This window comes from Saxophila tyrrhenica, assembly GCF_035928015.1.
Source record: "Saxophila tyrrhenica strain CCFEE 5935 chromosome Unknown scaffold_10, whole genome shotgun sequence".
Taxonomy (NCBI): Eukaryota; Fungi; Ascomycota; class Dothideomycetes; order Mycosphaerellales; family Extremaceae; genus Saxophila; species Saxophila tyrrhenica.
In genome coordinates, this window is record NW_027041742.1 from 1,008,888 (window position 1) to 1,021,705 (window position 12,818).

At 55.4% G+C, this 12,818-nt stretch overlaps 7 protein-coding genes across 7 annotated transcripts; 4 read left to right on the forward strand and 3 right to left on the reverse strand.

Annotated features, from left to right (window-relative positions):
- Positions 1–504: 504 nt before the first annotated feature.
- Positions 505–1,812, forward strand: LTR77_006943 (uncharacterized protein; the record flags this gene model as incomplete). Its single annotated transcript, XM_064804182.1, has 1 exon — positions 505–1,812. One exon carries the CDS (start codon positions 505–507, stop codon positions 1,810–1,812), a length of 1,308 nt encoding a protein of 435 aa, XP_064657983.1.
- A 259-nt stretch (positions 1,813–2,071) lies between these two features.
- Positions 2,072–3,553, forward strand: LTR77_006944 (uncharacterized protein; the record flags this gene model as incomplete). The annotated part of the gene is made up of 1 exon (XM_064804183.1): positions 2,072–3,553. The coding sequence occupies one exon, from the start codon at positions 2,072–2,074 to the stop codon at positions 3,551–3,553; it is 1,482 nt and encodes a 493-aa protein (XP_064657984.1).
- An 83-nt stretch (positions 3,554–3,636) lies between these two features.
- On the reverse strand, positions 3,637–4,623 carry RSB1 (phospholipid-translocating ATPase rsb1; the record flags this gene model as incomplete). Its single annotated transcript, XM_064804184.1, has 1 exon — positions 3,637–4,623. One exon carries the CDS (start codon positions 4,621–4,623, stop codon positions 3,637–3,639), a length of 987 nt encoding a protein of 328 aa, XP_064657985.1.
- A 1,102-nt stretch (positions 4,624–5,725) lies between these two features.
- LTR77_006946 (uncharacterized protein) lies at positions 5,726–6,859 on the forward strand (the record flags this gene model as incomplete). Its single annotated transcript, XM_064804185.1, has 2 exons — positions 5,726–6,771; positions 6,853–6,859. 2 exons carry the CDS (start codon positions 5,726–5,728, stop codon positions 6,857–6,859), a joined length of 1,053 nt encoding a protein of 350 aa, XP_064657986.1.
- Positions 6,860–6,905: 46 nt separating this feature from the next.
- On the reverse strand, positions 6,906–8,453 carry LTR77_006947 (uncharacterized protein; the record flags this gene model as incomplete). Its single annotated transcript, XM_064804186.1, has 4 exons — positions 6,906–7,977; positions 8,033–8,190; positions 8,266–8,378; positions 8,444–8,453. The coding sequence occupies 4 exons, from the start codon at positions 8,451–8,453 to the stop codon at positions 6,906–6,908; spliced, it is 1,353 nt and encodes a 450-aa protein (XP_064657987.1).
- A 758-nt stretch (positions 8,454–9,211) lies between these two features.
- Positions 9,212–10,871, forward strand: LTR77_006948 (uncharacterized protein; the record flags this gene model as incomplete). The annotated part of the gene is made up of 2 exons (XM_064804187.1): positions 9,212–9,776; positions 9,829–10,871. 2 exons carry the CDS (start codon positions 9,212–9,214, stop codon positions 10,869–10,871), a joined length of 1,608 nt encoding a protein of 535 aa, XP_064657988.1.
- A 774-nt stretch (positions 10,872–11,645) lies between these two features.
- LTR77_006949 (uncharacterized protein) lies at positions 11,646–12,767 on the reverse strand (the record flags this gene model as incomplete). Its single annotated transcript, XM_064804188.1, has 1 exon — positions 11,646–12,767. One exon carries the CDS (start codon positions 12,765–12,767, stop codon positions 11,646–11,648), a length of 1,122 nt encoding a protein of 373 aa, XP_064657989.1.
- Positions 12,768–12,818: the final 51 nt, after the last annotated feature.

Genomic DNA, 12,818 nt, shown 5'->3' on the forward strand with positions numbered 1-12,818 from the left:
GCCTGACTCGACCATTGAACTCACCACCTGGTCCAAGCTCAAAGTCCACCCGTATCAAGCACCCGCTTACCTCCTACTCCAACCCCTTCCCTTCCGATCCTTCAATGAACGTCGCACTCCAGACTCGCCAGCGGCGTCTGGAACCGACGGACACACGAGGTCATTTTGTAATAGGTGCCTCACAGCATCTCCTCCACCAGCGCACATATGCGGAAGCTCTGAACGCCACGTGCAAAACCGGCTCGAATCTCGCTTCTGTGTCGAGTCGGTTGGTCTGGGAGGGGGTTTAGAATGACGCACACTCTGATCGAGAGGACGAGCGAAGTGTGTGGGGAGCTTGAGGGAAGGTGGTCTCCGAGATTGTGTTGGAGGGGGCTGCTGGACTGAGGGCGGCCATTTCTTATGTAGTGTTTGGGAGTAGGTAGGTATTTTGGAAATCTCGTTTCCAGAGCTTACCCTACCTTCCGGAATCCACATCCTCACTTCAAGTTCTTCACCTTCAGCATGTCGCAGCAACAGCAGCAAGTCAAGCGCACGCCTCTGCCGAGACGTAAGGCTTGTCAGGCCTGTTCGCAGGCGAAAGTCCGATGCGATCATAAGGCTGAGGGGTGCTCGAGGTGCGAGGTTCGGGGAGTTCGGTGTGTGTACCCAGGAGGTCGGACAAGTCGGGCGAGGGAGGATACTTCGTCGGCTGGGCCAGGAGAAGGCGCTGCCAGGCCCCCGGCAGTAGACGACTCACGACCTTCTGAATTTGACAGACAGCCTGAGCCTTCTGGCTTTGGCGAGAATGCTGGAGGCTGGCCCACTCCAGAGACGCGTTCACTCTCTGGCCTCAACGCTGCCTCACAACACTGGCTTGATGGGCCTACCATCACTGCAGATGGATCGCATGGCACCACAACCTCACAGCAGACCTCACCCGAGCTACTCTGCACCATCGAGCCCGGCGCCATCCAAAACCGATGGCTGAAGGCTTTCATTCCTGACGTCGACCAGCGTCCGAAGGTCTCGCCTCCTGCGACTCACGAATACGTCGATCGCATGCTCAAGGCTCATACGTCTGGACTAATCCGGCACGGCACTCTCCCACCATTTGCACACAAACAACAGCTGGAGGCGCGAAGCGAAGCGTCGCCTTTGCACAACTGCATCAACTTGGCGAAGCTTTGTGCCAAAGGCCCAGCATGCAGCGAGGCACTGGCGATACAACTGTTCGAGCAAGAAATGGCAAAGATTGATGGACTGAAATCTACGTACCACCATGCGGACCTCCTTGCAGCTTTCCAGGCATACCTCATCTACGTCATGACCCTCTACTTCCACTTAGGACAGAAAGACAGTCCGGCCTTGCGACAATACATGATGAACCTCCAACAGCTCGCCTGCGATACCTGCTCTCGCGGTGTGGCCTGTTCCTCTGAACTGGACCATACCCGCCCGCGGTGGTCTTCGTGGATCATTGCCGAATCTATCAGGCGTACGTTGTACACTATGTACCTTTTCGATAACCTGCTCTGCGTCAACGACGACCTCCCCGTGTTCGTGGGCACCGAGCTTGCAGGGCTGCCGGCGCCAGCTGGGAAGCATCTTTGGCGGGCTCCTTCTGAAGAGGAGTGGAAAGCAGCTTACAACATGCATCTGGCCGACTGGAACAACGGCGGCCTGCGTCTGGATGAGCTTTGGCGGGTTCCTGATGGCGCCACACCTGAGGCGGTTGCTTTGAGGAGAGAGAGGATTGATCAGTGGCTTGAAGACGTGGACGAGTACGGAGTCTTCCTTTATGCCGTCACGAGCTGCACGCATGGTGCTTGAGCTGCTCGATATTCGGAACCTTCTCGACAGATTCTCGACAGTTACATCAAGGGTGGAAGAGAGACGGCAATGCTGGAATAAACAGGTGGCTCATTCGGAATGGCGGCCGAATCGGGGAGTTCGGGAAGACCGGACTTCGGCCTTTCAGCTCGTCGCCTTCTTCTCCGCCTTGCGTCTCAAGGTATATAACTTCCGCCTTCACAGCCCAAGTCCAACGCACAAAGACATAACAACAAGAAACATGCACAGCAACCACAACATGAAACCAGAAAGCCATCAGGACCAAACAGCTCGACCCGAACGTCCATCCCCGACCGCCGAACTCGAGAAGCCAACAACGCCCAACGAAGTTTACAGCACCTTCACCCACCACCAGAAATGGCTCCTCATGATCCTCGTCTCAACAGCCGCCACCTTCTCCGGCTTCGCCAGCAACATCTACTTCCCGGCTCTCCCCACCATCGCCAATGACCTCGACGTCTCTGTTACGCTGGTCAACCTGACGGTGACGACGTACATGATCTTCCAAGGTCTCGCACCGTCGATTTGGGGGGCGGTTGCAGACGTCAAAGGACGAAGGATGGCGTATATGTGCACTTTCATCGTCTTCCTGGGTGCATGCATTGGGCTGGCCAATATGCAGAACTACGCGACACTGCTGGTGTTGCGCTGTTTGCAGAGTACAGGCAGCGCAAGTACGATTGCCATTGGATCTGGCGTGATAGGTGATATTACCACCCGTGCTGAGCGCGGAGGCATGATGGGTGTCTTCCAGGCTGGACTGCTGGTGCCCCTCGCTGCTGGACCCATTATTGGAGGCGCGCTGGCCGGTAGTTTGGGCTGGAGATCGATTTTCTGGTTTTTAACAATGTATTCCGGAGTGTTTCTGATCGTGCTGTTGCTTGCGTTTCCAGAGACGCTACGATCGCTCGTCGGCAACGGCTCACTCCAACCAACCAACCTGCTCCATCGGCACCCTCTCGCCCTGTACCAGCGCTACCAAACACCATCCTCAAAACCACAAGACCATCCCGTCCAGCCACACAAACCCATCGACTTCCTCGCTCCCCTCCGCATCCTCGCGAACAAACGCGCCATCCTCCCCATCGCCTTTCTAGCAATCTACTACACCACCTGGCAAATGAGCATCACCGCCATGTCCACGCTCTTTACCCGCATATACCACCTCTCCGAAACACAAATCGGCCTGACTTTCATCGCGAACGGCGTGGGCGCTATGCTCGGAACCCTCGTCACGGGGAAGGTGCTGGATATGGAGTACCGCCGTGCTCAGTCGGTCCACTCCGTATGCAGTGAAGGTGAAGCGCAGCAAGAGAAGCTGTTCCCGATTGAAAGAGCACGTCTCCGTCTCCTGCCTCTCTTCGCGGTAGCGCAGTGCGGAGCTCTGCTCACATTCGGCTGGACGCTCGAATACGGCGTGCACATCTCCGTCCCCATCATCGCGACTTTCGTCACAGGCTGGACGGCTGTATCAATTCAAGCGATGGTGTCGACGTACATGGTTGATCTTTTCCCCGAAAACAGCGCGAGTGCGAGTGCGGCGGTGAATTTGGCGAGGTGTTTGGTTGGGGCGGGAGGGACGGCGGGGGTGGAGGGGTTGATCACGGCTTTGGGTGTGGGGTGGGCGTTGACGGTAGTGGTGGGGGTGATGGGGATCGGGCTGGTAGGCTTGGGGTTGCAGGGGTGGTTGAGGAAGAGAGGAGGGGACGACGAGAAGTGATGGCGAGATGGTCGGTGTTGGCAGAAGAACAATGTAAAATCCATCTCTAGCAGCTATCTATCCACAACACGTACGCATAACCATCAAGAGTTCTCCTCCGTCGACACAATCCCCGACCGACTATCCATCCCCCTCTCCGCGCCCTTCATCTCATACCCCGCCCCATCCTTCCTCGTCTTGAAAGTCCAATTCGCCGCCACCCACATGCCCCTCCCGAACGCAAAGCCGGGATGCATGCCCGTCAGACAAATGACGGCAATCGCAATCATCGCGCCATCCAGGATCATGAAATCCGTCTCGTTGTTCCAGAGCTCGCCTTCGAATCCCTGCCACAACTCCACCACGCGGAAGATGGACCGGATCAGCACCACGACGGCTGCGAGAAGGAGCGAGGCGGTGAAGAGTTTGAACAGCGCCGAGTTGCGAATCCGCTGCTTCTCCGGGTCCATATCGAGCACGCCTCTGCGACACGCCCAGCTGAAGTCGGCAAAGACGGCGATGAAAGCCGCGAGGGACAGGGCTTGCAGGAAGAGTCCCGCTATCATGATGTCGATGCCGACCTGCGAGGTATCATGGTCATCGGCCGTGTCCGCGATGGCGCCGCCGATGGCTTGTAATAAGAGAGAGATGAAGTCGGATGTCATGAAGCCGATGGCGATCCAGCGCGGTTGCACTCGCGCGAGGTGCGCGCCTTGCAGCACCATCATCCTCGTTAAGCAGAGATATATGGCTGCGCTGATGAAGACGGGCGCGATGGTGAGCGTGATGAGGTAGATGAGGAAGGCGTTGCCGTCGAAGGGGTTATCGTGGAGCATGAGTCTCGACGCGTATCCGATGACTTCGAGGATGAGGCCAGCGGCCATGGCGATGCCGAAGCCCCATGTTTTGTACCACCAGCCGAGGCCGAGTTGGGGCAGGACGAAGAGGGCGAAGAAGATGGTGAAGAAGAGGTTGCCGCCGTAGGTGGGGATGTAGAGGAAGGAGGATTGGGCGAGGCAGCAGGTGTCGAGGGTGCAGGTGGAGGTGTCGTTGAGGGAGAAGTTGCAGTTGGCGAAGGGGTCGACGGGCATGGTTGTGGTTTGTGTGTGGTTTGTCGGGGCGGATGATGAGTGGTGCGAATGGAAGAGATCGTTTTGTTGAGATCGAAGGAGAATACACCAAGAGACGCAGGGTGAAAAGTCGACAAACGACAGACAGATGGATGATGGATAGTAAAAGACGTACCGCGACTCACAACTTATACCACCCTCGTACGTCCATGTGGCAGAGCGCAATGGGCACCCGCTTCAGACATCGTGACAGCGGGACGGTGTTTCGCAAGGCTTATCATGAGATCTTAACGAGCTTCCGGGCGCAGTCGTCACCCGTAGCGGGTCTGAAGGATCTCATCGAGAAGGCATCCACTTTCTCCTCTGCACAAGCGGAGGCGGAAGCGCATTGAAGCCGTTTCGAGAGAGGATGGAACCTGTGATTGGTCGAGTCGTAATGCGAAAAAGTGAAAATGCGTGGCGGAGCTTGACTTGATTAGGAGAGCCGTGCGCGCAGACGGTCTTGGAGCGTCTCTCTGACTCTCATCAATGGCCGGCGACCGACTGCGTCCATGGGTCTCCATGGATGCCACATGAATAGATCTGTAATATGTGCATACGGGCTGCGAAGGCTTGGCTGTCATCTTTCCACGGGTGCCCACGGAGCAGTGATTGCGTACGTCCACCTCCTCACGTGACTTTTGTCGAACAACGAGAACGAGCGCCAGAGATCTGTCGTGCCATCGTAGGCTTCAATCATAGTTCTATGTGCAGGAGCTGTCGCGAGTCGCAGTCGATCAGGCGGAACGCTCAGAGTCTCACGATCGATCATCACGTCCTTCTCAGCCGGTCTGGTGTTGTCGAACTTCGCTGCGGGCAGATGGCTCTCTTAGAATGGTCTAGACCATACGTTTGACTAAACGACATGCCTGCCGCCCATAACGAGGTCGAACGACTCCATGTGCGACACGGCTTTTGATGACAGACGGGCGGAGACCAGATGGAAGCCCGGAAATAGTCTCCGAGAGCGGCCCTGTCTCCGATCCAAAAAAGATAAGATCAAGATCCTTGCGATAACGCACACGGGACGACATCACCACTTCCATCCCGTCTACTCTCACCCCCCTCGCTCCCCACCCCTCCCATGTCCTCCTCAAACAACTCCTCCCTCGACATCTGGATCGCCGGCGCCTTCGCAGCCTTCACCGTCGACCTCATCGTCTACCCTCTCGACACGATCAAAACCCGCCTCCAATCACCCAACTACGCTCGGCTCTACACCAATGGCGCTGAGAAAACCGTCAACCGCGCCTTGTTCCGGGGTGTCTATCAAGGAGTTGGGAGTGTTATTATAGCCACGCTCCCTTCGTCTGGAGCTTTCTTTACGACGTATGAAGGTGTCAAAGCAACGATCGCAGATTCCAATCCGAAGGTTAATGGCAAGGCGTTGCTGCCGCAGCCTTTGATACATGCGGCTGCTTCAGGGACGGCAGAGTTGGTTTCGTGTGCGATTTTGACGCCCGCGGAGGTCATTAAGCAGAATGCGCAGATGGTCGACAACTCCCGCAATAATGGGAAGCCGAGAGTAAACGCTACGCTGCAGACAATGAGAAGATTTCAGTCAAATCCTCTGGCATTGTGGCGAGGGTATACAGCGCTCGCGGGGAGAAATTTGCCGTTTACTGCGCTGCAGTTCCCGTTGTTTGAGAAGATTAAAGAGGGAATACGGCGGTATCGGGACGAGAAGGGTATACGGACGAACACTTTGCTGGAGAGTGGGTTGATCACCGCCGCGAGCGCAGGGTCTGGTGGCAGTATTGCTGCGGTTGTGACGACACCGGTGGATGTCGTCAAGACGCGCATCATGCTTGCTGCCGCGGAAAGCGCGGCGGAGGACCAAAAGCCTGGGAAGGGAGGAGTGGTGGATGCGACGGGCAGGACGGTGCAGGAGGCGAAGGAGGGTTTGAAGGATGCGGTGCGGAATGTGACGAAGCCGCCTAGTAGGAAAGGGAGTATGCAGATTGCACGGGAGATTGTGGCGGATGCGGGGGTGAAGGGTCTGTTTCGCGGTGGGTTGTTGAGAGGAGTGTGGACGATGCTGGGGAGCGGACTGTATTTGGGTGTGTATGAGAGTGGGAGGATCTATTTGGCTAATAGAAGGGGAGATAAGGTGGATGGTGACGATGTGATGTAAGATGCGGTTGCATTGGGGTGGATGTTTGGTCTTAGCATGGCGTTGAGCTGAGGTGGATGTATATTCTTGGGGTCTAGATTATAGACATAGAAAGATTGGAATACACCTCTTGGATAGCCATCGACAGGTTTCACAGCAAGCATCCCAGTACGACAACCAAGCCAAGAGTCCAGCCCTCCTGGCTCATACGGCTACTGTCTCCTGTCGCCGGCGCCACGCCCGAGCTGCTGCTCTCGGAAGCCGTCGTTGGCGAGCCATGATGGAGCCCCGATTCAATGTAGCCTCCGACCGGATCTCGGGTTCTTGTCGTAGGCGTGCCGCTCTGTGCTGCGCTTCCAGCAAGCAATGCTGATTCCTCACCCGTCTGGCTAGGCAGCGGATTACCGGCCGCATCGGTTGTTCGCTCTGGCTGTTGTCCCTTCACACCCTCGGACAGGAATGAATGTGGCCTATTGGTTGTTCGCTCTGGCTGTTGTCCCGTCACACCCTCGGACTGAGGTGACTGTGGCCCGTCAGTATGGTCTGCTGTTGTTTCTTTTGGCGTCTTGCTAGTCGGCAAGTCCGGATCCTTAGTCTCTGGCTCGCGGCCAGGCCGCGTAGTACTGCTCGGCTTGTCGATTTGCTGAGCTGTACCCTCGGGTTCCGGGTTTTTGGTACCTTTCGTCTTTTTGGCGCCATCGCCAGCCCAGATGGTCGGACCCGTGGAGAAGCTCAGCGCCCTTGCCGGTGTATGAAAGACCGTGCTTGCGGCCGGGGGTTGGGAGGTCGCGGGCAACGAAGTTACCTCGACGGGAGACTGTGTCGAAGTAGCTGTCTCGCAGAGTGTTGAGACATTCAGAGTAACGCACGTTGTCGTCGTGATAATGCATGGCGCATCGGTAGTGACGGACGGCCGCGATGGAAAGCCGTCGATGACTGAGAAGGGGTCACAGGACGACGGTGCCTCGCCATCGAGTTGTTGGAGGACATCTTCCAATGATCCAACGTATTGCAATACTTGTTGAGGTATCGGTCTAACGTCGTCGCCAACCCAATGCGCAGAAGCTTTGGCAGGGAGGGCGGTGATGAGTGAAGCGGCTTCCGTAGCGGCCGGGAACGTCAATGCAGAGATGTCAGAAAGTTCAGCACACTCGTATGGACCTATGGGGACCGCGGGAGCGCCAAAGAAGTCTGTATATTGAGCGTACGTAGTTGGAGACGTCCTGTCTTATGGTCAGCTCCCAGCGGCTGCGGGTTCACTTCGGCACATCCACTTACAGCGTCACTGAGCCCTCCACTACCCATGTCCTCTCCACGCCGTCTGTGAAAATCGCATCGCTTCCAGACTGGTTGTAGACTCGCAAGGTTTCGGTTGCTGTTGAGTACCATGTCGAAGTCCTCCCGTTCGGCAGCACTGAAGCATAGGGAGTGACATCCTAGACCAAGTCCGTCAAATTGAAACTGCAAGTGAGTATCGGCTGTTTAGGAGTTCCGTTGGGTCAGCTACTTACGACTGTTACTGTCTCCCGGACGGTGTATGGAAACGACAATGGCACGACGCTTGCACCCAGATAGCACGGCACACAAAGTGCAGGTTTGCAGTACGGGACTGCAGCCAGAGATGCTACCAGACAATGAAGTCAGTACCTCTCGCACGATGGAAATCTCAACTTGTCAAGTGAAGCTCACCATTTGCCATCCTGACAGATCGCTTGACCTCCCAGTCCAAGGCTCCTAAGCTTCAGATAGCTGTAAGGAATCTGTCCGGCTGGCGGAGGTTACGTCCAGGGTCGTGTGCCGCATGGTGGTTATCATATATGGCAGTATCCAACGAGCCTCGCGGTGGGCTGATCATGCAAGAACTCGGCCTCTGCACATACACCAACGCAGCAACATGTGAGCTGGCCTCCTTCTTTCGTACTGTAGGCCTAGCTTCCTCGCCAAATTGGCCAATTGCAGCGGGTCGGTAGCGAGTTGGACAGGTAAACGCCTCTAAAACATCCCATGCAGCGGAACTAGTACGAATTCCTCAAGATGGGCTGACCGCCAAGGCAAGGCTGCGACAAGGCTATCCCGTCGTGTGCAAGTCGAATGCGGGTGCAGGTGTATACTTGTCGGCGCCCAGCTGTGCAAGTCGGTGGAATGGTTCCCGCAATGCTCTCGAATAGCCCTCCAGGGCCTAGAAGACTTAGCACGAACAATTCCACGGCTATACTTAACGCTTTGCATAAACCGGTGTTAAAGGCTCGGCTTCGATCCGTTGGCCTGCCCAAGAAGCAGCTCGAAAGCGAAAGCGAGGACCCTGTGGCTGGATGTTGCAGTCGATCTGTTGGCAGAAGAAGTCAAGGCACGTATTTCAAGCATTGTTGACCATGTCGCAAGCTAAGAGTTCATCCATCGTAACACCTTCTTCTGCCGGACGGGCAGTGCTTGTGTCTCTTCTGTGTGTCGCCCAACATGATCAATACACCGGCTCCAGTCGTGGTACAGCCATCCCTGTGGGCTGGGAATGATGGGAACTGGTCGACGTTCCTGCTTGGTGTGGGCTCGCCTGCGCAATACTTCGGAGTCCTGCCTTCTGTACTCAGCAGTGAGGTATGGATCCCAGTCCCAGAAGGCTGTACCTGGATCCCGTCGTCTGTTTTGCCCAATTGTGGAGCGACAAGAGGTGCGCTGGACTCTGGGAGCTTGGGATTTCAAACGAACAGGTCGACCACATGGTCGCAAATCGGCCTTCAGTATCTTGGTACAGGACAGAATTTGTACGGACCTACAACGCAGGCTGGTCTCTTCGGCTTCGACACGGTCAGCTTTGGTCCGGACCTGGCTGGCTATAGAATACCAGATCAACTCATCGCTGGTATCGCCACGCAAGACTATTGGCTAGGCAGCTTAGGTCTTGCAACCAATCCTTCTGGCTTTGAGACGGTCGTTGAGAATGTGTCCAGCTTGGTGCCTTCGGTGAAGCAGGCGAACGATTCACCGAGCCTGTCTTTTGGGTATGCTGCTGGAGCTTCGTATAGTAAGTGGCAAAGGATCATGCAGAAGCGGCACGACTGACGGATCATTCCAAGGGTCTGATGTCGGAAGTCTCATATTGGGTGGCTACGACGAGTCCGCCTTCGAGCCAAGTGGCCTGGCTTTTCCGATCAATAGCGATGTCAACCATGCACTCTCTGTGATGGTGGAAAGCATCGTGGTGACTGGCACCCTCGCCGGGGTAAATGGAGCCCTTGCGGGAACAGCTTCGGTGCCTGTTGGATCTGGCCTGAACATGACAATCGACTCAAGTACATCTCAGCTTTGGTTGCCCAGAACCGTCTGCGACTTTCTTGAAGAGAGCTTTGGTCTTCAATATGACCGAGCGTCTGGACTGTACACCGTCAACAACACCATACACTCGAGGTTGCTCCAGAGCAATCCGCAATTCACCTTCACCATCGCGCCCAATTCTTCTTCAACGGCCTCGACGAACATCATTCTCCCATACGCAGCGTTTGACCTGCAAGCAACAATCCCCATCTTCAATACTAGCACGAATTACTTCCCAATTCGCCGCGCCGCGAATGAATCGCAGTTTGTGCTTGGGCGGACGTTCTTGCAAGAGGCCTATCTTGTCGTTGACTGGGAGCTGGGCAACTTCACACTAGGCCAGGCCGTACATGAAAAGGCCAAGCCTCGTGTTGTGCCTATTGTGCATCGTCAACAAGATCCCAAGGCCACGAGTGGGTTGAGCGCTGGCACTATTGCTGGCATCGTCATCGGAGTGCTTGTTGTGTTAGCGGCAATAGTTTTAGCCATTTGGTACTTCCGAAGGAGGAAGCAGAAACAGTCCAGGCTCACAGAAGCTGGCACCACGGAAAAGATCGAAGAGCCTCTTGAGTGGGACGAGGACAAGAAAGGTCCAGCAGAGCTGTTCCAAGATGACAAAAAGGCTCCGACAGAGCTGTGGCATGAGAGTACTCATCCATCAGAGGCACAGTCTCAAGAGTTGCTTGAGCTGCATGGGCATTCGACCAAGCAGATGCTGATGTCGACTCAGCTGTACGAGTTGGATGCCGGAACTGCTGGGCAAGAACTGCAGGCCAGCACTGATAGGCCGCGTACTGGAAGATGAGCAGATGTTCCTCGAGGTGTTATATTCTAGATTTCCATTATCGCGGGTGGCCAGGTAATCGCTATGGTCGCAAAGTTCGAATGTCAGCCTCGGTTCCATGCGCGTATCACGAAGACGGCGCGTGCAGGGACGAGCTGGGGATCGTGTGGCCACCAGGAAGTATACGCAGCTTGGGAACACCATACGTAGTGTGCATCTCGCCGCACGCAGAAGACAGTGTGTACCGCAATCTCAGTAGATATTGAGGTACTTCGCCTCCTCCTCTGGTCCGAGAGACTGATGAGGAGAGGTTGAGCGGCAAGGACATTGGAAGAAAGCAGAAAGCGAGCAAGCGGCAATCTGCCGGATCTATCCGCAGTCGCCTTAGATGAATAGCTGGATAGGCAAATGCGAAGTCTGCCTTGGTCAATGAACATTTGCTTGTTCTTTGAATGCTAAGAAGAAGACGTAAGATCCGACTGAACCGCTACAGTTCTAGCATCGAGTCGAGTTGGGGTGAATGTACTGTTCGCACGTTCTAGAGCGTACACTGAGAGAGGGGAGTCATAGAGTCCTTGTGTACGTTGGATGTACGCTTCTATGTTGCCCATCCTTCTCAAAAATTCGCTTGTAATGTATGTTTGATCATGTTGCAGGCAGTGCAGACCTTTGCATCCTGCTGAGCCCCATCATATAATCGCTTCGTCCCTTGTCACCAACCCCAGAGGCCATCCATGCAATGTTGACGTTCTGATCATCCAAGCGGCAAGCCACAACCTTTGAACCATACCACTTCTACCATCCTGGGTCCACATCGCCGAAAAGAATTGCCAAGTCCTTGAAAGTCCAAATTGGCGGCTTCTCGTGTAGTTCGGGTAGTTCGGGCATATAGTACTTGTCATACTCATCTTCCAATGGTGAACAACTGCAGCGTGCCACCTTGTGATCATAGACTTGATCCTCCTGCGGCTTCGCCGAGTCCGTCGTCATCTGCTTCACAAGTTCGCGATCTTCCACTCTCATCATCGCAGCATTCGGGACGCGGATCCGCGCTCGGTGATTCACCCAGAAGCAACACCAGTGTCTCCGGCCACGCCCGCGACAGTCTTCACAGTAACTCCAGCCTTCACAGTAATCCCAGCCTTCACAGTAGCTGAGCCCTTCTTTGCATCTCTTCCAGGCCTCGCGAACGACGTCGATCACTTGCCCATATCTAACACCCTCTGGTGCGTGGATTGTCTTCTCTTCGAGAGCGTGGCCGCTGTCGTTCCAGACATGCTCGACAACAACGTGTGTTACCGGGGGATGGGTAAGGAACATTTTGCGACATCCTGCGTCACGAGGAAGGTCGTGAATCCAGTGCACAGGTTCGAGGCAGTCGAACTTCCTATTCTCTAGGTCATGTCCGGAATGAACGCTGATGGTCAAGTCAGTAGTGTTGTTGAGATCGTAAGTTAGGATTAGAGTGTTGAACACAACAGTCGGATAGGGGACAGGATCGACTTTGCGTGCGAGTGATGTTGCGAGGTGATCATGCGCCGGTTTGCCTGTGAGTACACTGTCTTGCCAGAGATGCTCCGCATGGTGAGGATCCGCATCATACCAGTCTGGGACATTCAGCTTCTCATCCGGGGCGAGGAAGAGCTTGCGCTGGAGGGGCGGTGAATTTGTCGTGACCTCCTCGAGTGTGCGACAGGTGCGCTGGATTCGGAGGATGTCCTTGGGTTCGAGGTACAGGAGGATATTCTCGAGTAGCTCAAATGTCCGGAAAACCTGCTTCACCGGAGCATCTGGGTGAGTGCTCTTGCGACTGGCAGCCACGTCGGACCAGAGCTGCGGGACACTGGAGTCGAACGTCGCTGGAGGAAGGGTGTGAATTGCAATGCTGCCGCCTGCTGCTGGCTTGATATAGCGCATGGTGCTGGCGCTGCACCAGAGGCGTCGTAGGTGTACCGACTGTTGTGTTGG